Below are 23,285 nucleotides of genomic sequence, written 5' to 3'. Positions count from 1 at the left end.
CCAACTTGAAGCCTCATTAACTATTTCAGGCTTTATCTCTGAGTCCTCAAGTTTGGTTTTCATATGACTAAGACCAAGGAAGCAACTGACCCTTTGCAATCTCTCCAAATACAACAGCAGATAAAACCTGTCCCCTACTCTTTTCTTTTCGACCCTTAGCAATGATTTCCTGGAGCTTTTTACTTCCTGGTCTCCTTTCACCCTGGAACAGATATTTACAGATAAGATCTCACCTTCTAAATTGGCTTTAAGACCAGAAGGATCCTCAAAATTACACAGTTTCAGGGATGCACCTTCTGCATTAGAACAAAGCATCTTGACTCCCTGGAGATTTGCACACTGCAAAGAAAAAAGTCCTGGTTTTTAAGGTTCATGATTTTAGTCCCATTGGTGTAAACAGTAAAAGAAAAAACTAGGAGTGGGGGGCGGGAAGCTCAATTCAACACATTTGCAATTATTTTTGTTTACTATGAAGACTCTTTTAATGAAACACAATAAGAATTGAGGATGTTTTAAAGAAACATTTCTTTTAGAACAATTGTTTTAAAAGAGAAACATGCCAAATAAACAGTACCATGCTCACTTTACATGAAAAGGGTTTAAATAAAGAACCCACGCAGTCAGAACTATAACACTCTATTCCTATTTGTATCAACAGCCTTGAGCATGACCATATGACTAAATGTATGACTAAGAAGGCAGAAATTTAGGAGGGGTATGGATTTTCTCTTATCACTGTAGAAATCAAGAAATGAACTTCTTGATTGTTCAAGAGGCTACTACCACTTTCATTTCAAAGGCCAGAATACAAATGCCATCAATTAAAGGGATTAATTAGCAACAACACACTAACAAGTCACTGCTCTGGTCTTTCTGTACCAACCATGGCTGCAAGACACTGTCAGCTCCAGCGCTCACACCACAATGCACAATGCAGAGAGTAAAAAGTTAAAAAATAAACACGTGAGTTTTAAATTGTAAATTCGTCTTAAAGAGTTCATGCCATTAGATCTGAACTCTAGGAACTACTAGATAAGCCAGGAAGCTCATCTACAAAGTTGATGTTAACATGAGACCTTCACAAATTATAATTATCAAAATGGAAGCTGAATGTGAAACTGTTTGAAAAACTGTAAGGCAAAAGCTGGGTGTAGATCAGGGTGCCCTGGTGCATGCCTGTAGTCCCAGCAGCTTGAGAGGGTGAGGCAGGAGGAGGATTGCAAGTTCAAAGTCAGCCTCAGCAACTCAGTGAGACCTGTCTCTAAATAAAATACAAAACAGGGCTGGGGATGTGGCTCAGTGGTCAAGTGCTCCTGAATTCAATCCCAAGTAAATTGCTGAGGCTGGCCTTGAACTTGTGCTCCCCTTACCCCAGCCTCCCGAGTTACTGGGGTTATAGCTCTGAGCCACCATCTGGTCAAAAATACCAGTTTTGATAGATTTAGGATACTATATTGAGATCAGGATCTAATTTTAAGAGTTCATTTTTATTGTTTGCTAAACCTTTCAGATCTATGTACATAAAGGATATCAAAGTTATGAAAACAACCCATTCCACTTTTAGAGTGAGCCTTCAGCTTTATCATCAACATAGTAAATGATCTGTCTACTATTTAAAAAGCTCCAATAAGACACAGATAGAACTCCTGTTCTTTTAGATTGCTCAGTAACCTAAAATTTTAATTTTCCTCATAACCAAAAATGATTCTTACATCAAGCACTGATCCGGAAAGATCAGCTCGTTCAAGATTAGCACAGCAGAGATTTGCATGTGCAAGGTTGCAGCGGCTTAAGTTGGCCATTTTGAAATTAATGTATCGAAGGTCCAAACGAGAAAGATCAGCACCACTGAAGTTTAAACCCTGAAATTAAAAAGCACAAACTGTCATAATGCTTAAGCCATCTGTTTGTATTGAATGTAATTACTGGAGCTAACCACCAACTCTTTTAGAAGCAATTGGTGGTTCAGTCACTTGGAATTTATTACAAAGCATGAACAAATGAAACTTGGATACATAAAGTATGTATATGTCCTTAATGGGTTCCTTGTAAAAGAAGTTTTATCTATATGTGAATTAGGATATGGCCTGACTATACTTCCTTTATGTGCCGGACATCCTTCTCAGTAATGTATCTGCTGCTAAGTGTTATTTTAGTTCAACTTGATTATTTGTAACTAAATTATTTTATTAATTCAAGAATTCAAGACAGTTTTATTAAGAAAAAAATGGGCACTGTGATTTTCAAAATCTATAATGCTACAATACACAAAAGTCAAAGTGTCTGCCACAGACCAGCCATACGTAGCAACTGTGCCAATAACTTGTTAAAAATTGCTGCATTTTCCATGTTTACTCAAGAACTACTACATAAGGCATAATTAGACAATAAGAAAACTACTGCATCTCTTTTCTGCTAACCATTTTGAAATTAAATCAAGGCTATGACCCATAATTGAATTTCATTCTTGCATAATAAAGGAAAATAAGCAAAACAAAACAAAAATGAACCACAGAATGTAAAATTTTATTCACAAACTAGATAATACAAATAAGTCATGTTAAAATCTACTTTAATTACCTGGCAACGTAATTCTGACTTGGTTGGAGTTGCTAGCAGAAATCGAACAAATTCCTTTCGGGATATTGGTGAATGATCCTCCGGTGGTTGGGAGTTCTTGAAACAGGTATTAAAAAATTAGTGGGGCCTTTTGGGCAATACCTACAATAAATGTAATACTAGCCATGGTAAAAAGAACCTCACCTTTATCGCTACTTCTAGGTGTTCAATCAGTGAGTCAATACCAAAAAATCTGGCTTCTTCTAATACACCTATCAGAACAAAGGATGTGACTTTTATGATCACAATTCATTTTGATATTTATAGAATTCTTTGTTACATTCTCATGATGAGACTGAAATTCAACAAGTAGAGTGTTAGTCAATAGTAGACAAGTAACTAATGTTTAGAATGTACACATAGAATACTGAAAAATATTTCTGATACAGATTTTTCTGTGAAAGAAAATAGAAAATAAATCACAACAAAGCCTTCCATATTTCAGTTATTTCTGATAATTGCTTTAAGTGGGTCACAAACAAGAAATGTTAACACTACCTATTCCTATAAGAGTTGATTTAGTGATTTCATTATGAACATAATAAAAAATGATCAGTTCGCTTAACTCCTTTTTAATGGAGTGAATCTGATTAGGTTTTCCACAAATATATTTAACTTAATCAAAAAATGAATGTGAATGAAGTTTAAATCAGTTTCACAATGAAAGTCAAAAGTATAATTGAGGGGGCTGTGGCTGTCTGTGGCTGTGTTCAGCAGTAACCTAGCATGTGTGAGGCACTGGATTCGATTCTCAGCATCACATATAAATAAAAAAAGTAAAGGTCTATCAACAACTAAAAAAATAAAAACTAAAAAAAAAAAAAAAAGTCTAATTCAGAAAATTTTTTACACCAAAATAAAAAATTTAAAGATATTTCTAAATGGCAAAAGGAATTTCACCTATCACTTGCTTTAATTAACTTGGTTAAAAAAAAAAAAAAAAAAAAAGGAACCCATTCAGACATCCTTTAGGTATCTTGATATGCTTCCTGTCTCCAGAGTATGCAGGAGGAAATCTGGGACTCACTTTCTTTCAAATAAAGACTCAGAGAGTCAGTTGGCTGAGTCCACTTGTTTAAAAAAACCACTAGGGACTCAGAAATGACAAAGAAAGTAAGAGACATAATCCTTCCCCTCAAACAATTCTAAACTTGTAAAGAAAACAGTAAGCAGTTGCTTGGGAAGAAGAAAATGATCTTTTCTAGTGAAACCAAATTTCATCTCCAGTAATCCAATTGCAAAATAAAGGTCATTGATGGCCAGTATACCACTCAGGGAACTCCCTGACACCTGCTCTCCTGTCCATGCCAGGCCGGTTCCCTCTCCAGCTTCCTCCTGAAGAAAATAGAGTATTTGCCCCTGGGAGAAGCCCACCTTAAAGAAGTTCTAGTGGGCCTTGTTATCAGTTTGCCAAGATCATCTGGGCAAATCGGAACCTCTCAGGGAATGTGGTATGTATGCACTTCTAATTTGACATTTAGAATTACTCATGAAAACTTCCAGAAACGCCTTATAAATATAAAACCTATACATGTAGCCTTGAGAAAAGGGAGTGATATTCAGTATATTTTCTGTTAGTACCAATTAAACTTGGATTTGAATTCCAACTCTGCCTCTCACTACATTTTTTTTTTTTAAGTTGTAGATGGACACAATACCTTTATTTATTTACCTTTATGTGGATTTGAGGATGGAACCCAGTGCCTTACCCATGCTAGGTGAATGCTCTACCACTGAGCTATGACCCCAGCCCACCTCACTACCTTTTGGTTTCAAGAAAATTACTACAGATTATTTTTAAATCATTTACTTACTTAGGAGAACCTGTAGGCAATGTTCAAGAGAAACTAAACTAATTAAAAGCAACATTTTATAAAATGAATCTAGTAGAAAGCTGATTGCTGGACAAATAAATAAATATGAGAAATAGTTGGAAAACACGAGAAAGGAAAAACAAGCAAATCTTGGTAATAGATTGTAGAAATCTAAGATAGAATGCTATTTTTCTAATCTGAGAGGATACAAAATGCTATCAATCAATAATATAAGGGAAAAATTAAAATGAGAGGAATAAGAGCTCACAGGAAAGCTGAAGTTATGTTTAAAATGAACCCAGGGAAGTAGCCATCGGAGAGAAAAGCTGCAGAATGATGCAGGTATCAAAAAGAAAAAGACTTATATAATATGGATCATTGGCTATGTTTATAATGATGTATGCAGAATGAATATAACAACAACAACAAAAAATCAAGTTGGAAAACATTTAAAGCAACATTTGGTAATTTATTTTTATTATTTTTTTGGTACTAGGGATTGAACCAGAGGGGCTCTACCACTGAACTATATCCACGGACCTTTTCGTTTTGAGACAGTGTCTAAGTTGCTGAGTCTGACTTTGAACTTGCAATCTTCCTAATTCAGCCTCCCAAATTGCTGGGATTATAGATGTGTACCATCCTACCCGATAGTTAAAAAAAAAAATTTTTAAGCAAGAACAATTTACTTCAGAACAATTATGGACCTCCCCGAGAGTGTCCAATATATCATTTTGTTGCAATGGGTTCATTTTAAAGTGAATATTATAAAGTTTAATATAGAAACATTGAAAGTCACTGAGTGTTTGGAATTACACTACAGAGATTATAAACCAGCAGTCCTCAAGCTGATTCTGATGCATTGAGCATGTAGCATTTCAAAAATCAGATAATTTGACATAAAATTTTAGATTTTATTCCAGTGTTTCTTTAAAAAAATATCAAGGCTCTGGCACCCTAAGTCCATATTCATATATGGTAAAAATTTGCTAAAGCTAAACCGCCACACTTCCTAAGTACTAACATCAGGCCAAATTCAGTCACTGGAGGGTGCTATTATTTAGATGGTGATGACCCTAAAAGTCTGTATGTAAAGGCTTGTTCCTAAGGTGGCAGAATTGGAGTAACTGTGGACCTTTATGAGAGAGCCTAATGAGAGAGCCTTAGGTCACTGGGGGCAGGTCCTCAAAGGGGATTGCGGGATTGTGGGAAACCACTCCAGTCTCTCTCTCTCTCTCTGCTAGGTTTGAGATGTGACTATTTGCTCCTACATATGTTTCAGGAGGATGTACCACCAACTGCCACCCTTACCAGAGGACAAAGCAATGTGGCCCACCTGATCATAGATGTTGAACCTCTAAAACTTTGAGCTAAATTAACTTTTCCTAGGTTATCTGCATCAGGTATGTTGTTACAGTAACATAAAACTTATTGATAGAAAGGCCTATAAGCTTTCAAATATGCAATCACTACTTTACTTTAAAAATAGTGATTATTATAAGATCAACAAAATACATTGTCTATATCATTTTCATGAACCTTCACAAAATTTTTGTAATGTAGAAAGGCTGAAAGAATTTTAATCCCATTTTTCAAAAGGGACTCAGACTTTCCCTCAAGTTAATTTTAGAATTTAAAATTAAAATATATGGATTAGATATACCTATATAAACAAACACTACAGACCTGAAAGACTACCTATGTCAGTACCTATTTCTGTAACTATAAATATTCATATATGTGAAAACTTACAGTTGAAAATGTAGAAAAGATATATTTCACTCTATGAAAATAGACATTACTAATGGAAAACAAAATAAAAATCTCAATTTTAAAGAATGTGAGGAATTATGCAGACTACTCACCCAATAAGTTAATGCCATCATTTACAATAAGCTGTCCATGACGCAAGTAGTTCAAAATGGGTTCAAAGTACTCAGGACTTCGGTCGATTAAGAAAGCTCCTCTATGATCTTGCTTATTTCCCCAGACACCTGTGTTAACATTATAATGAAGAAAGCCCCCCATAAGCAAACAATAAAGTTAAAATTCATGGAAGAAAAATTATATAATATACCAGCAAGTTTTACTCCAATGAAAATTGTTGATACCACTAAAAGTACAGAAGGCCAGCAGTTGTAAGGTCAACACATACAAATAGAACACACAAAATGTGAAAACAATGTGTTATACTCACCTTTGTCCTTGAACATGTGGGCCAGCATACTGTCAGGTTCTTTATTCACTAAAGTGCTCCTAAGAAGTCAGGGAAAAAAATTGATTTCTCCATGTGTCTTTATAAACAAACATATTTAAGTCAAGAGCATACTTGATTTCAGCTGTTCTCTCAAAAAGATGCATGCTATAACCTGGGAGGAGTAATGCTGGGAAACAAAAACGTGCAATAAGTTGCCATTTATTAAACTCCCTTCCAATCTGGTACTTCCTCTGATTTAAATATGATTTTAGTTTCTTTCAATTTACATGCTATCTAATCTTCTAGCAAGACATTATATCACAATATTCTAGATGTTCTACACTTAGATTTTTCTGATCTCTTCAATATAAGTAGTTGTAGTCCTACAGATTTTAATGCTATCAGTTTTAATTTGCATTGCCTGTGTATCACTGATATCTAAAAAGCATGTTCTAAAACACTGAAATCATGCTTTTAATGCTTTCTCTGGAATGATATATGTACTATGTTCTACTTTTTTCTTCAAAATAAGTTCTAGAAAAAGATTCTATATCAAATTAGAATATCTTTTAAGGGAATCAGCAAATTGAAGGAAAAAACAAACAGTACATTCAGTCCCTTTCACGCAAATGTGCGCGCGCAACACACACACACACACACACACACACACACACACACACACCCCACACATAGACCCCACCTACCGTGTAGTTGTAAAGTACCGCCCTCCAACATTTAATGTTAGCCAGTCTGTGTGAGATCCTAATAATCCTTCAGGTGGCTTAGAATCTGTCTGAGGATCTAGAGATGATGTAGAAAATAACAATAATATTAAGACTGGGGATTCTGGATGATGACAATGGTATAACTTTTCAAATTAAATCTACCATTAAAGTATACCAGAGTTCCTAGGTCAGCAAAACCCTAACCCATAGGCAGCACTAAAACAAAAGTAGGTGATGAAGTATTCTAACCAGTATGTACAGCTCTAAGAACAGCATGTTATCAGTGTCTGTGAAGGAAAAAGTAGAGAGAAGCTACAGGGTACACTATGAACCCAAGACTCCCAAAGGGAACCGGAAGTGCTGGCTGCGCAGCTCAAGAAGTCTATTCGAGAACAGCCAACTCAAAGTGGGACAGGCGATGCAAGTAGTTTGCGGTGAGACCTGAAAGGGCCGGGAATTATGTCTCAAAACCAAAGCTCCCTTCTAAGGACACAGGCTCACATGACAACAAGAAGCAGGGGAAGAATTTAAGCTGAATAAAACAAAGACAACAGAAACCAAAGAAAGAGCAGCCCACTAAAGTTACGAAGGCCTAATAGACCAGAACATATGTAGAAAATGAGTCCCATATTTTTTAACACTTCACAAAACAACAAGAGAAAAGGGAAGTCTAGAGCCAAATAATAAGAAAAACTTTGTTAGGTCAGCTCTCCCTTCTTAAGTTAAGGACAACTAATTTCATGTAAAAATGAGCAACAGATAAGGATGAGATCAGATCCAAACAAGAGTATTAAAGAAAGAATCGTATTCCTAAAGATAAAACATGCCAGAAAGAAAGACTTATGATAGATTAAAAACTCTAACCTAATATTCTGAAACATACTAATAGAAATAAATAAAAGTATGAAATAACAACACAGAATTATAACATTCAGAAAGGAACTAAGGAGTGAATTAGAAATAAAAGAAAAACCCTTTCAGAAAAGAAGACTAAATTAGATGAAACACAAAGTAAATAAATACAACAGATAATGTCTTTAGGGGGAAAAAAGGTAAAAAGAAATAGCTTTAAAATAAAAAAAAAAAAAAGAAAGAAAGAGGTGGAAGGATTTATAACAGAAAGCTTCAGATACAAAAGAAAAGTATAGAAGATCCAATGTACATACAAAAAAGTTCTGAAAGAAGAAAATCAAAGCAAGAAGACAAAATGCATAAAGTTGAAGAACACTTTTCTCAGATTAAAACTATACGCACTTGGGGCCGCCGCCAGCGCCCGGAGCAGGCCCAGGGGCTCGCCAGCGTGGTGACCGCGTGACCCCAATTGGAGAGGGGGCGGAGCGGAGCCGCCACCCGCGCCCGCAAGGTGGGCAGACCCGCGACCCAGTGGTACACGGGCGTGGTAGGAGGGGCAGGGCAGAGCCGCCGCCCGCGCCTGCAAGGTAGGCAGACCTGCGACAGACCGGCGGATCAGGCCCAGGAGCCTGCCGGCGTGGTACACACACCACCCTAATTGGAGTAGGGGCAGAGCAGAGTCGCCGCCCGTGCCAGGAACAGGCCCAGCGTCCTGCAGGCGGGGTAGTCACGACACCCCATTTGGAATAGGGGCAGAGTAGAACCGCCGCCCGTGTCTGCAGGGTAGGCAAACCTGCAACCGACTGGCGGATCAGGCCCGGTGGCCTGCCGGCGTGGTACACTCGTCACCCCAATTGGAGTAGGGGCAGAACAGAGCCGCCGCCAGCGCCCAGAACAGGCCCAGTGACCTGCCGGCGTGGTAGCCACGACACCCCAATTGGAATAAGGAGAGAGCAGAGCCGCCGCCCGCGCCTGCAGGAAAGATACGCAAGCAGTATGAAAAGACAAGGAAAGAAAGGACCACAAGCAATGCAGGTCAACGCAACTTTAGAAGAGGTAACAGCTGCAGCAGATGGAATGTCAGATAAAGAATTCAGGATATACATGCTTCAGATGATCTGGAGTATCAAGGAAGACATTAAACAGCAAAATCAGACAATGAAAGATCACTTCGACAATGAATTACGCAAACAAATCCAGGAAGCAAAGGATCAACTATACAGGGAGATAGAGGTTATAAAAAACAAACAAACAGAAATCCTAGAAATGCAGGAAGCAATAAACCAACTTAAAAACTCAATGGAGAATACTACCAGCAGAGTAGAACACTTAGAAGATAGAACATCAGACAATGAAGACAAAGTATTTCAACTGGAAAAGAACATAGACAGCTCAGCAAGACTGTTAAGAAACCATGAGCAGAACATCCAAGAAATATGGGATAACATTAAGAGACCAAACTTAAGAGTCATTGGGATACAGGAAGGTACAGAGCTCCAAACCAAAGGAATGAGCAGTCTATTCAATGAAATAATACGAGAAAACTTCCCAGACTTGAAGAATGAGACAGAATCCCAAATCCTAGAAGCCTACAGGACGCCGAATGTGCAAAATCATAAGAGATCCACACCTAGACACATTATAATGAAGATGCCCAACATACAGAATAAGGAGAGAATTTTAAAAGCTACAAGAGAAAGGAAGCAGATTACATTTAGGGGTAAGCCAATCAGGATAACAGCTGATCTTTCAACACAGACTCTGAAAGCTAGAAGATCCTGGAATAACATATTTCAAACACTGAAAGAAAATGGGTTCCAACCAAGAATTGTGTATCCAGCGAAATTAAGCTTCAGGATGGAAGATGAAATTAAAACCTTCCACGATAAACAAAAGTTTAAAGAATTCGCAGCTAGAAAACCATCTCTTCAAAACATCCTCGCCAAAGCATTACAGGAAGAGGAAATGGAAAATAACAATGAAAACCAACAGTGGGAGGTAGGACAGTAAAGGGGGGGGAAATAATCAAAGAGGAAAACAAACCATGTTTAGTAACAGAAATAAACAAATATGGCTGGAAGAACAACCCATATCTCAATAATAACCCTAAATGTTAATGGCTTAAACTCACCAATTAAGAGACACAGGCTAGTAGAATGGATCACAAAACAAGACCCAACAATATGCTGCCTACAGGAGACGCATTTGATAGGAAAAGACATACATAGGCTGAAGGTGAAAGGTTGGGAAAAATCATATCACTCATATGGACTTCGGAAACAAGCAGGAGTGTCCATACTCGTATCAAATAAAATAGATTTCAAGCCAAAGTTAATCAAAAGGGATAAAGAGGGACACTACATACTGCTTAAGGGAACCATACACCAACAAGACATAACAATCATAAATATTTATGCCCCAAACAATGGTGCAGCTATGTTCGTCAAACAAACTCTTCTCAAGTTCAAGAGTCTAATAGACCACCATACAATAATCATGGGAGACTTCAACACACCTCTCTCGCCACTGGACAAATCAATGGATGTGTAACTGATGTGATTCTGCAATCTGTGTATGGGGTGAAGGTGGGAGTTCATAACCCACTTGAATCAAAGTGAGGAATATGATATGTCAAGAAATTTGTAATGTTTTGAACAACCAACAATAAAAAATTAAAAAAAAAAAACTATACACACTTGACACCACATATTAAAAGGACTGCATACCTGAGAAAAATCAACCCAGAACCACCCAGAAGGCCATGAAATATTCTATTAAAATACTGTAAAGAAGGAAAAATCCTCTGGTGATCTAGTAAAAATAATTACTTAAGGAAGATTGGTCTTTTTGATGCCAAAACTTTGTGCCACAATGAAACTGAGTAATATATTTAAGGTATTCAAATAAAGATGTAAAGCAAGGATTCTTCAATAGCTTCACTAAGACAAAATGACACAAAAGAAACTATAGAAGCTTGAAGTTTATAATTTGATAAACTCTGATATGATTTTACATCTGACTTTCAAATTCAGAAGCACTCAGGGTATTAAATAAAGTACTCATTAAGGAATATTTACTTTACTTAAGCTTTAGGCTTTTTGAGGTCTTCATCTGTGTATACTGTCTTCCAAATCAAAAGGTAGGTAGGTGTATGTGCCTCTGTGTGGCTTATGTCACATTTTGACTGATTTAATTTAATCGGTAGTGAAGGACTGTCAAGCAATATATGCTGACAAAGATGTGACACAACACTCCAGAGAAATTTTGACAACTACAATGAAAAAGAAAATCTTAAAATACTTGTAATTTCTAAAATCAAAATTACCCTACTATGTCACCGTTATCAAATATGTACAAGTCCAGGGCACTTTAAAGGCAGGTAAATGATTAAGTATCCATACTAAAATATGATCATAAAGATGAACATTAATATATATTATATACCCAAAAGCGGAATCAAAGAATGTGAAGATCTTAGTATAGCCACAACATTCTTCTTAATTTTAAGCTTTACAGTTCTTGGTAAAATATTTACCATTTCATCTATTTTTATTTTGGCAGACAAAATTGGCTTTTAAGGAAATCACTTACCAATAAATGGCTCTCCTTCACACACAAACAAAACATCATCATCCCTGGGGAAATCAAAATTTAAAAAGCTACCATCAAAATCTAGAAATAACATTAATTATCTGTTGACTAAGGAACTATTCCTTGAAATTCTATCAAAGACAGGTTTTGCTATCAATCTACCCTGAGAAAAAGCTAAGTTTTGAGTGCTTTGGTTAACTCCCTAACTTAAATGTCTCTGGTTTTAAATTCAAATGAGATCCTGTTCATGGAAGTTTTTTGAAATAGAAAAAAAAAAACAAAACAAAACTAATCCCATTACACAAGTTGTGAATCTGGCTTTCTTATTAACTGAAGAATGTGCTATTATGCTCAAAGGATATGATTAAAGTCATAGTCAATTTCTTCTAATTTTAATTCTTTACCCCTAAATAAATTATTGGAATTCTCTCCCAAATCATTATTAGCTGCTGTGTGCTTTACAAATAAAAATACATTTTCATATTAAATCCAGGAAAAATACATTTGAAGTCACTGCTATAACCACTCACCCACTACACACCCAAACACAAATGATCACATATAACCTAAAACTGTAGACTATCAGTGTATATCCTCCTCTCCTGCCATCCATCCCACCATTAGTATAAATAAATGATCAGAGACCCTACTATGAACCAGAAACCAGTAAACAGCTAGCTCTGAAGGCTTCAGTAATATTCTTTGAATTACAGACATTACAGGACATTATAGAACACATTGGTTTTTTTGTTAGAATCAGAATTTGTGTTTGAAAATTAGATTGATATATAGACCATTCAATGATGTTCCTCAATTTTCTACTGAAATGAAAGATAGGCTGGGAGAGAGATGTTGAAAAACGAAAAAATTCTCCTAACGTGCTTGTATATTATAGTTTATAATATACTACTTGTGCATGATGTCAGTTAATTTTTTTTAGATTAATGTGAAAGTTTGTTTTTGTTAACAAAAATCAACTATGAAACTCTACGCCCTGGATAAAGCAGAAGCTTAAAGTTTCCTTGTTATTAAATGAAGGAACTAGAACTGATTGATTTTTAAAGGCAGTACACTACATTGAAAGGTCATTCTGGCCTGGATTAACTTTATATACAACTATAATTTAGAACATCATTATCTCCACACCATCAATTAAAAAAAGAAATCCTTATCCTTTGCAAACTAAATGGGATAATTCAGGCAAGTCAATTACAACATAACCGGCATATTCAGTACTTGTGTTCTTTTTACTTTTGTTTGTTTGGTTAAATCTCTTCCTCCCCCAAAATTCACTGACCTTTTGAAGAAGGAATGCAATGAACTTTACACTTATTTTTAAGAGAGGATTTGCTTGGGATATTTAAAAAATAAAAAACAAGCCAGAAAAGTACTACTGTTGTGGGCCTCTGATGCTCTATTACATTTAGCAAGTGTTATAAAATTAGGTCTGTGATATTTATAAAATTCAAAGCATTCTTAGGAAATAAATTTAGCAATAAGCAGTTGCATATAAAAGAGATCAATTTGATTTTTAAAACTAAAAACTGCATGTCTTATTGGGTTTTATCTCAAGTACCACAAAGAAGACATCCTCATACTCATATATGAACTATGCAGAAAGACTATCAACATGCTGAAATATACTAAAGAGTCAATTCTAGACAATCACTTGCCAAATCCTGTCTTCATCACCAAATCCTGTAGTGATGAAAATACAGCTTAAGGGAAACAGCACAGCACCAAGAAGCTGAGGGCCCGTGTTGACAGATTATTAAAAGGTGTAGGTTACCTGATCAAAGCAATATCATCAATCAGTCCACCTTTCCCATTATACACACTGGTGGCTTTTATGCCGAGTTTACTGCTGGCCACAGAAAGCAAATCCGATAAAGTTCCATATACAGCAACCACCTGTAAACACACCAGATTAATTTGAACAACTTATACAATTAATTTCATCACCCACAAATTACAAACCATCACACTATAAATAGGACTAAAAATATCAGATTATCATATAAAAGGAGATTTCAAGGGGTTCTTAATAGCGTCCCTTTCTCTTTTATGACTCATGAATTTACTCAGTGCCTCACACTGTAGAAAACCAAAATTAGAGAATACAGAATCACCACTGACCAAAAACAATCTATAGTCTTAAATACAGTGCTGTTCCAGTTCCAAAGGTAGAATTGTGCTTAAATCCAAATTCTGACATTGTCTGTCACCTTGAGACAAACTCTATATTTCTGTTGCTTTAACTGATAATGAAAAAAACAGTAACATCTCAGAAAGTTGAAACTGAAGTGAGCTCAAGAATATAAGGGCTTAGCAAAGTGGCCGAGATCTCTGTGCCTGTGACTATGCACCTCAAGTCTTTCGTGTTCTGATATTATTCCTTTTTATAGGAATGATTCATTTTTAGAGTAGGAATAACTTAATAGTTTATTATGTCCTTTAATATATCAATTATCATAGGAAAGGTAACAATTTCCCACTTTTCAGCTCTTCAATAACTATTTATATTCATTGCTTTGTAAAAGCCACATTGTAGCATCTAACATTCTGAATACAACAACTGGGTGACAACCACTGTCTTTAAACAAGACAGCTGCCACTGCTTAAGCAGGGGCCTGGGAATCCCTTCATGTAAATGAATTCTGTGCTCTGGTCACCATTGTAAACCTGGGTTCGTAATCACTGAGCCACATGGCTGTAGTGTTACCAGACAAGGACCTCTGAAGTTAGGAATGAAAAGCAGGTGAGGTGCTGCACACAGAACACAAGCACCTGACTGGCTTTCCATGAACATATACAAATGTAAAAATGCCACATGAAATGAGGACCCATGATGTTCCTGCCCACCAGGGACTGGAGCAGACAAGTTTAGTTAAATAAATGGATAGCAAGGCATGGAGGGAGGTGCTCCCTAACACAGCAGCGTGCAATCTTGCAAAAGCAGAGCACTCAGATTCCAGCTCTTTTCTGTTGGACCTGGATGTGGGCTGGAAGAGAGCTACGAGGAGGGGTACTTGGGAAAGGGCTGAAGGCAAGCACAATCGCAAGGACATGAGGCCGACTATAAAAAACAATGCACAACCCAAGTGTCCATAGATGACAGAATAACCAAAATGTGGTATAAAATACATACAATGGAATATTATTCAGCTAAAAGGGAATGAAATTCTGATGTGTGCCACAGCAAGAATGAGGCCTGAAAACATTATGCTAGATGAAATAGGCCAGATACATAAAAGGACAAATATGATGCCACTTATATAAAGGTACAACTGGCAAAATCACAGGAACAAAAAGTAGACTAGAAGTTACCACAGCAGAAATGGGAATGGAGAATTAATTTCTGCTTGGGATAATGAAAAGTTCTGGAAATAAACAGTGATGGTCACAGACACTGTGAATGTTACTTACTCAACACTAATTAATTATATACTTAAAAATGTTTAACATGGAAAACTCTTATACGTTACCATGATGGAAAATATAATGTAAAGCCCTTGGTAGAGTATCTTACACACACAGAAGGCATGTCATAAATAACTGAAGCCTAAATAAAATGTCCCCTAATTTTGTATCATCATTCTCCTCTGCAACAGAGCCTATTATTGCATATTCTGGGGAGAAAAGGAAGACAATATAGTACATATGGCATTATGTACAGCAAATCTGGTTGTGCTAAGGCAAAGAACGTGAAGAGAAAGAACAAAGTAAGAGGTTGCCAAAGCAGATGCACAATGATTTTATATCAAGATATTATTAGGGGAGGGTAGGGGGGGCTCCTCTCCAACATCCAACATTCTGGTCATGGTTGCTAGAATTTTCTAAATCTTCTCTTCTTCCTCTTATTTACCTCTGCATTTTATATATTTCTACATAGCTTTCTTTTGCCTGATATTCCCTCCTTGCCCTAATGTTAACTTCCTCTCTCAGAATTTTCTTTGCTTCTATTGGTCACACTATAAATGGATCCAAGATTAATGCACCTGTCTATATTAAACATCTGTACTTAAGTATTAGAGCTTAAGACTTTGACTTATTTTTCTAATTAAATTAAATTGTTGTCCATGTGAGCTTCCTGTGATCTGATTCTAATAAAAAATAAAGGCCATTTGCTACATTCTAATGCTGCACTTTTTAATGCAAAAGCCTTAGGCTACACAGGAATATTAAAATGTTGATTCATTAAGGTGAATTAAAATCTAAAAATGCAGTTCATTCCTTCCTAAGCATATTTCAAGTGCTTTACTACTACCACAATGGCTACTGTCACCATGTTAAGCATGACAGTATGAAATACTTCCATCACAGAAGTTCTATTGGACAGTGCTAAAGACTAGAATAAAAAAAAAGAACAAAGTAACATCTATTTTAATTCTATTAGGTTTTTCTCATGAAATAGCAACTGACAGTAACAAATTGAGGAGAGGTGTGTTGCTATCTTTTGTTTCTTCCCCATAAAGTCAAATCTGACTCTGTGATAGAAAAACCCACATATATTGTTTGATAAGGACTAGTCTCAAGCTAATCAAAAGCTCCATAGGTATTCCCTTGCAAGTTGGAAAACTGTTAAGGAGTCAAGGTAAGAACTGAGGTCAACTTTTATCACATAATCAATTCGAAAACAGAATTAAACATAATTATTTTACCAATTATTTTCTGACTTTATATATAAAGTTTCAATGAAGTAGTTTAAATTTGTAAAAAGTTGCTATTAATTTTGTGAATACAGGTAACCAAATGTTACCAGGTAAAGTAGTTGAATACATTCCCAGCGCAACTCTAATCTCTGAAATCAAAATAAGTGCTGCCAGTTTAAATCCAAGAACAGGTTTAGTCAAATGTTACATTACTTGATTTAAGGTAGGTCTCTGACAAGTGTTTCTTGAATGTTGAGTGAAATTCCATTACTATCAAAGTGTTGAACTAGAACACACCTTTTTTTAATGTGTCAGTTATTTTTCTTTAGTGGCATTAAGTTGCAAAACAAAGCATACAATGTTAGTGCAATTTTAGAGTAATATTCTTACAACTATTAAAGGTGGGGATCTATGAATAAACGAATTTTGGCTTATTTTGGTGAGATTTTTTTTTCTCCAAATTTGTTACAATGAACCTGTATTACTGATATGGAAAGGGGAAAACATTTTATTTTAATGTCTCCAATGCTCTAGACACTAGTTTTACAAATAAGATGATTTTAGTAGTTGACAGTCTGGCAGTTGACAACTTCTTTTAAGTGGAATAACCAAAGGGTTGTCAATTAGAGGAAACAAAATAAATATGAAGAACCTTACAGTTCCATAAATTGTAAAACTTTCCATAACTTGGTCTAACTGTACTTGTTTTTCACTTGGAAGTCTATACTTGGGATTTGTTTTTCAACTAGAATCATTCATGTATACTGACACCAGAGTTAGATGACATATCTAAGATCAAGAACGGAAGTATTAAAAATTGAAAATTCTGATAATGCCAAGTGTTGGAGTGGATTTGAATCAATGGTAATGTGCATACATTCTAAATAAAAAGGAAGTACATTGTAATACCAACAATATTAGATATTAAGACTATTACTAAAATTAACAGGTAATTGGATTTTTAAACATATATCAACATACAAAAGTGATACACAAGAATGGGGTTTTTAAGTTACTAGAGATCAAACGGAGCGGTAACATGTACATTTCTTTATATAATAACTGTGTTAGGAAAAAGCAATGGAAATCTTGTATATCAAGGATGTAACTGCTAACAGATATATATAGGCTGAATATCCCTTATCCAAAATGCCTGAGACCAGAAGTGGTTTAGATTTTTTATTTTTAAAAAATGTTTTATTTATCTATTTATTTGAATTTTGGAATATTTGCATAGATTTTAAGGTTTCACTAATCTGAAAATGTGAAATCTGAAATGTTTCAAATTTTAGATAGGAATGCTCAATTTGTACTTATCTTATTTTAGTATTCATACTAAGCCAAAGAGAGGCCAAGCACTCAAAAAAATGATCTTGCTTATAAAGATTATTTGCTTCCGGAGTATAATATTCCTCATCATGAACCATGTCACCGACTGGCTCTTTAAATACTTTAGACACTAAGAATCATTCTTGTGGAACAGAGTAAATTGAGAAGTATGTTAATTCAACTGTATGATGACCATATTACTCTACTATTTAGACTTAATCCTTTCTTTTTTTTTTTTTTTTAAATATTTATTTTTTAGTTCTTGGCGGACACAACATCTTTGTATGTGGTGCTGAGGATCGAACCTGGGCCGCACGCATGCCAGGCGAGCGCGCTACCGATTGAGCCACATCTCCAGCCCCTAGACTTAATCCTTTCTAAATTTCAGATCCCATGACAAGTGAAAGTTATCTATCAGTTGGGAAAGTAAATGGTACACCATGACTAGCTGCCTTGGCTAGTTTTAATTTTCCTTTAAAAACCACTTTCAGGGCTAGGGACATAGCTCAATTGGTAGAGTGCTTGCCTCTCATGCACAAAGCCTTGGGTTCAATCATCAGCACCACAAAAAACAAAAAACCACTTTCAAATGCAACATTTAAAAATTAAAACCTGCACATGTTTATAAAGTTTTTTTCTTATACCCCAAAATGTAATATACATAATACACAATTAATTAAATTCATGCATGATTCTCAACCAAAGCACCAATTATAATTCAAAACTAAAATGCAGAACTCAATTTACTCTAACTACACTTTTTGCAGTTAAAAAATAAAATGATTTTGTTCTAAAATGATGACATATCTAACTCTAAGATCAAGAAGAGGAATATTAAAATTGAAAATTCTAGTGCCAGGCACGGTAGCACACCCCTGTAATTTCAGTGGCTTGGGAGGCTGAGACAGGTGGATCGTGAGTTCAAAGCCAGCCTCAGCAATGACAAGGCGCTAAGCAACTTAGTGAGACCGTCTCTAAATAAAATACAAAATAGAGCTGGGGATGTGGCTCAGTGGTTGAGTGCCCCCCAAGTACCCAATCCCCAGTACCTCCCAAAAGAAAAATAAAATAAAAATTCTGATACTACCAAGTGTTGGAGTGGAGGTGAATCCATGGTAGAAAGTATGCATTACTGATGGGAATATAAATGACCACAATGATTGAAAAACAATTTGGTATTTTTTTTTTTTAAACTGAACATTTGCATACCTCAATACCTGGTAATTACAACTTCACATATACACTATAGCATTAGAGTAGTGGTTCTAAGAGGCAGGATCTGGACACCTGTAATGTTATAAATTTCTGAAGATCTGATGAAACAAACACTTAACCCAACCCCATATCTTCAGGGGATGGAGTCTGGCAATATGTTTTATCATGCCCTCCTGGAGATTCTGATGCACGGCACTACTGCCCCAGAAAATGTTTGCTTATGTGCAGCAGGAGACAAATACAGGAATATTCAGGGCAGCATTGCTAAGAATAAAATACAAAGACCAAAACCAAACAACAATTGATGGGAGAGTGGAAAAATGATGGTATTCTTTTAAAATATAATGAATTTCAATAAAGCAGTGCAAATGAATATATCACTCATATACTATCACTCATAGAAGATTACACATAGAATGTCAGAAATATATTGAATGAAAACATCCAGTTGCAAAAGACTTCATAAAGATATCAACTTGAAATACAATATATCTAAAAGCTGACAACAAAAAATATATAGTTTCCGTATATATGTGGCAAAAAATACTGATTTAAAAAAGAAATAAAAAACAGCCAAGAGTAATACAAAATTCATGAAAATATCTGCCTTTATGGGAAAGGCAGGGGAATCGGGAAGAGGATGAGCACATCAAGTTGTTGGTCATACACTAGTTCTTGGGTTGTAATGGCAGGTTAATAGACATTTTGTTATATTTTCTTTTTAATCATGTGTATATTAATATTCTTTATTGCATCCCTTTGTATATATAAATATATCATGAAATGTTTAAGCTTCAAGAGTAATTCTCACAAAATTCTTATTAATGTTTAGATTTTCAGAGGTAAATGTTCACATATATTTTTACCTTTTCTGAGCTCTAATAGTGTAAAGGGTTCTCAAATCTGGATATATAATAACTTCAATGAATTTTGACCTAATACCAAAGCCAGAAGAAAACAGTTATTTCCTGGACCAACAAAGTAAACATCAGTACAGAATGCAGATGTTCCTATGCCTACTATGTCTTCAGTGTTTGGCGTGATGATTCACACTCAAAAGGTATTCTGGTGTTATCTGAAAGAACGAAGGACTCCAGTATACCAAAGGATCATGATTTGCACAGTTTATTCTGAAGTATTTAAAATTTTCAGAAAAAGTATTTTGTGTTCAAGATGTGCATGAATGTAGAATGAACATCAGTTTGATCAGAAGTCACATACTACATTCAGATGTCTGAATCTTCATAACAATTTCCATAATGGTAACTCTTAAGGGGAATATTAAAGAGAAAATGGGTATTCTAAAGCATTTGGAGAAAAAGATGAAAGGTGCAAGCATAACTTTTTGAGTGATTTAAAGACAACAATTTTTAAAAACCCCATAATTTAAAGATCCCAATTTTTAAAAACTATGAACTTCAAATATTTTTTATTCTGCAATCCATTGGTGAAACATTTTTGGGCATGTGGTCTAACATTTGTATATTTATTTACAAACTATATACTATTGTCAGAACATGTTTTCCCAAATAATCCCTGAAATAATATTTATCATTAAAGTAAGACTCTACTAAATACAAGGTTGACATTACATATTAATTTAAAAAAAAAAGGGAAAAAACAACAACAACAACAAAAAACCCTGAGGCCACTTGTCTTCATGTGATGGAAAATATTTTTAAATGTCTTCCTAATTAGAATGACCTCATACCATCACTAATATTTTAAAAACATACACCAAAAGACAGGCTGATTGTTAATACCAATTATTAAACCTGACCCCAATAGTCTTTTTTAAAACTTCGAACTTTTTGACTTCTGAAATCCAAAGAGAATTTATGCTAGAAGACCAGCAACTCTGCCATTTTCTTCTTGTTTACTTGTACCTGCATAATTAATATTTCCTTCAGTTTGCAGTTTCTGTGGAGGAATCTTTTAAAATCACTTGGCAATTTGGTGAGGATCAATGTATTTAAGACGATATGATATAAATGGCACTCATAATCTTCCTTATAATGTATGTCAGAGCAAACCGGTAAGTGAAGACATGTCTAGCTACAGGTCTTTCCACAAGGGAAGGCCTTTACTTTTTGCAGAAAACTTGAGATCAGGTGATGTGCTAAGTGTCTGAAGGCCTCTGTTAGTTTTTCCAGATTAGAAAAAAAATTTTTTTTTATTAAGTAAAAAAAATATAATAGATGTATTTCTTCCTAAATCCCAATGGATCATCTTGTACACCCTTGTGGTATACAATCCCACTCAGGAAACCAGTGTTAGAGAATGCAGAGTCCTCTCTTCAACATCAGAAACATTCATCAGTTACACTTACATTTATTTATACACAGAAAACCTGTGATGAGGCTATGGTGAATTACCCTGTGAAGAACTGTGTGCCTGCCCACACCCAGCTCCATGGCCACAGCCCCACAACTGCTATACCAGCTATAAGATGAAAACTTACTTGAAATAAAAGATTATACTTATGACCAGGAAATAAAAATAAAAACTAAGTAAATAAGGACATGTAAGTGAAATATATATTCCTATTGGTAGATGGAAAACTCTTATTTCAGTAGCACTTGGTTTCAGCATGTTCTAAATGAATATTTGTGTCATGTTCATGACAATCTCATTAGTCACTACATACATACACAAATGCAGGTTATTATGCATTATTCTGTTCTTTTGTCAAATAAGAGCCATAATAGTATTTTGTTATTATTAATCAGCTGAAGGAAGAAGAAACATGATAACTTTGGAGAATATGTTCTCTAGTTAATAAGGACTGCAGCACTGTTTCATTTTAATATTAAATCAAACTAGTATCCTATTTATATTTTTAAATCATCCTATTTAAATCAAATTAGTATTTTCCTATTTGGATTTTTATGATCTTTGTAAGGTAAACATTTATCTGTGATTATTTGAGTTGCCTTTCTCCCAACAGTTTGAGATTCTTTGATAAAATATTTTTAAAGTAAAAAAAATTTAAACCCCCAAATCTATGCTAGTCAAAACTATGATAGCTTTAAAATAACAATATAAACAGATAAACCTAATTCTGATAACCAAAAAATTCAATGGATTCAAAGAAGATTTAGAACTTAGCTAAACATCTATGACTCAGTTTAAAAACTTTTTCATAGACTAACACCAGAGATAGTGGATAAAACAGTAAGAGGTTTGCCTTTGAGGCAAATTATCACTTTGGTTCTATCTTTCAATAACAACATAGATTTCAGATTAGGAATGCTACCTAACTACAAAACAGGTTTAAGGAACGTTAAGTTGTGAAGCACATTTTTGAGGTTTGGGAATTCAGGAACTTGACTTTACGCCAATGCTGTTTTGTATGAGTATTAAATCTCCAAGACCAGAACACAAAATTATAGTCAATAAATCCCACACTGTGGTTCAGAACATGTTTACTCAAAACTGCAGAGTAGGTGGAAAAACATTTTTTTTTTTAAATGTGCCTGGCCAGTTGTGCCATTTTAAAAATTATTGTTTTCAGAATGCTCAGAAATCAAAGTATACTGGGAATGAACAGAATGAGGCCAATTTACTTTTACCTCCAGTCTAAAGACTCAGCGGCTTCTGGGTGTCACTCAGCCACACAATAAACGCCTGCCTTGAACAGTCAAAATTTTCCAAAGAAGCTGAACAACTTTCATGGGTGGGGCAGGAGACTGAGAAGGAACAGGACTCATTCTGGCTTGCTCCAGCACTGGAAAAATATTTAGCACCACACCCTCAACAAAGGCTCAACACAGCCAAGGCTGTCAAATCAACTCTTGTTGGTCTGTTGTCACAGTTTTCGGAGGAATCAAAATTAGGCGAAATAATAAAACGTGCACAGAAGTTTGTTACCGCAGCGGGGCTCAGGTAATTGGGGCACTAAAAGAGCCAGAGGAAAACCATCGTGAAGATGTCCCTGTTTTTAAATCCTCTACCCGACCTAGGATTTACCCCCGCTTCCACTGGTAGTTTAATTATTTTTACCTGGCCAGTCTGACAAGCCTTTGTTGGCACTGCCACTTTCCCGGGCAGCATTACTCAGCACCCAGGTGGACAGAGGCGCCCGCTCTGGCCAGGCGAGGGGGCTGCGGGGTCTCAGGGGACGAGGTGGGAGAGGACCTCGGCCCTGGGCGCGCCCCGCTCCCTCCTCCTCCAGGACCCCTACCCTGGACTCAAGGACCGCGGAGAGGCAGCCGGGTCGGCGCAGGTCCCGGGCAGCCGAGGCGCGGGGCGGGCTGGGGCTCGCAGCCGGGTTGGCGGAGGCCGCGGGGAC

The 23,285-nt window shown here is 35.8% G+C and overlaps 1 protein-coding gene across 7 annotated transcripts in view; it reads right to left on the bottom strand.

The window, feature by feature from the left end:
* The window catches only part of Kctd9 (potassium channel tetramerization domain containing 9), a 28,146-nt gene that overhangs the window by 4,525 nt on the left and 336 nt on the right, over positions 1-23,285 (bottom strand). Inside the window, exons 1-10 of one of the 7 annotated variants that reach the window (XM_015499465.2) lie at positions 22,997-23,185; positions 13,588-13,709; positions 11,799-11,842; positions 7,335-7,431; positions 6,631-6,689; positions 6,299-6,427; positions 2,764-2,831; positions 2,581-2,676; positions 1,713-1,862; positions 234-339 (exon numbers count right to left, since the gene is read on the bottom strand). In XM_015499465.2, coding sequence (XP_015354951.1) covers positions 234-339; positions 1,713-1,862; positions 2,581-2,676; positions 2,764-2,831; positions 6,299-6,427; positions 6,631-6,689; positions 7,335-7,431; positions 11,799-11,842; positions 13,588-13,709; positions 22,997-23,047 — 922 coding nt within the window. In that variant the 5' untranslated portion in view covers positions 23,048-23,185. Of the gene's footprint in view, positions 1-233; positions 340-1,712; positions 1,863-2,580; positions 2,677-2,763; positions 2,832-6,298; positions 6,428-6,630; positions 6,818-7,334; positions 7,432-11,798; positions 11,843-13,587; positions 13,710-22,996; positions 23,194-23,285 lie in introns of those variants that run through there. The other 6 variants (XM_015499466.2, XM_048801565.1, XM_048801566.1 and 3 more) reach the window with 6 other exon arrangements.

The sequence above is a fragment of the Marmota marmota genome, unplaced genomic scaffold (genome assembly GCF_001458135.2).
Source record: "Marmota marmota marmota unplaced genomic scaffold, marMar, whole genome shotgun sequence".
NCBI lineage: Eukaryota > Metazoa > Chordata > Mammalia > Rodentia > Sciuridae > Marmota > Marmota marmota.
This window is presented reverse-complemented; position numbering and strand designations above follow the sequence as displayed.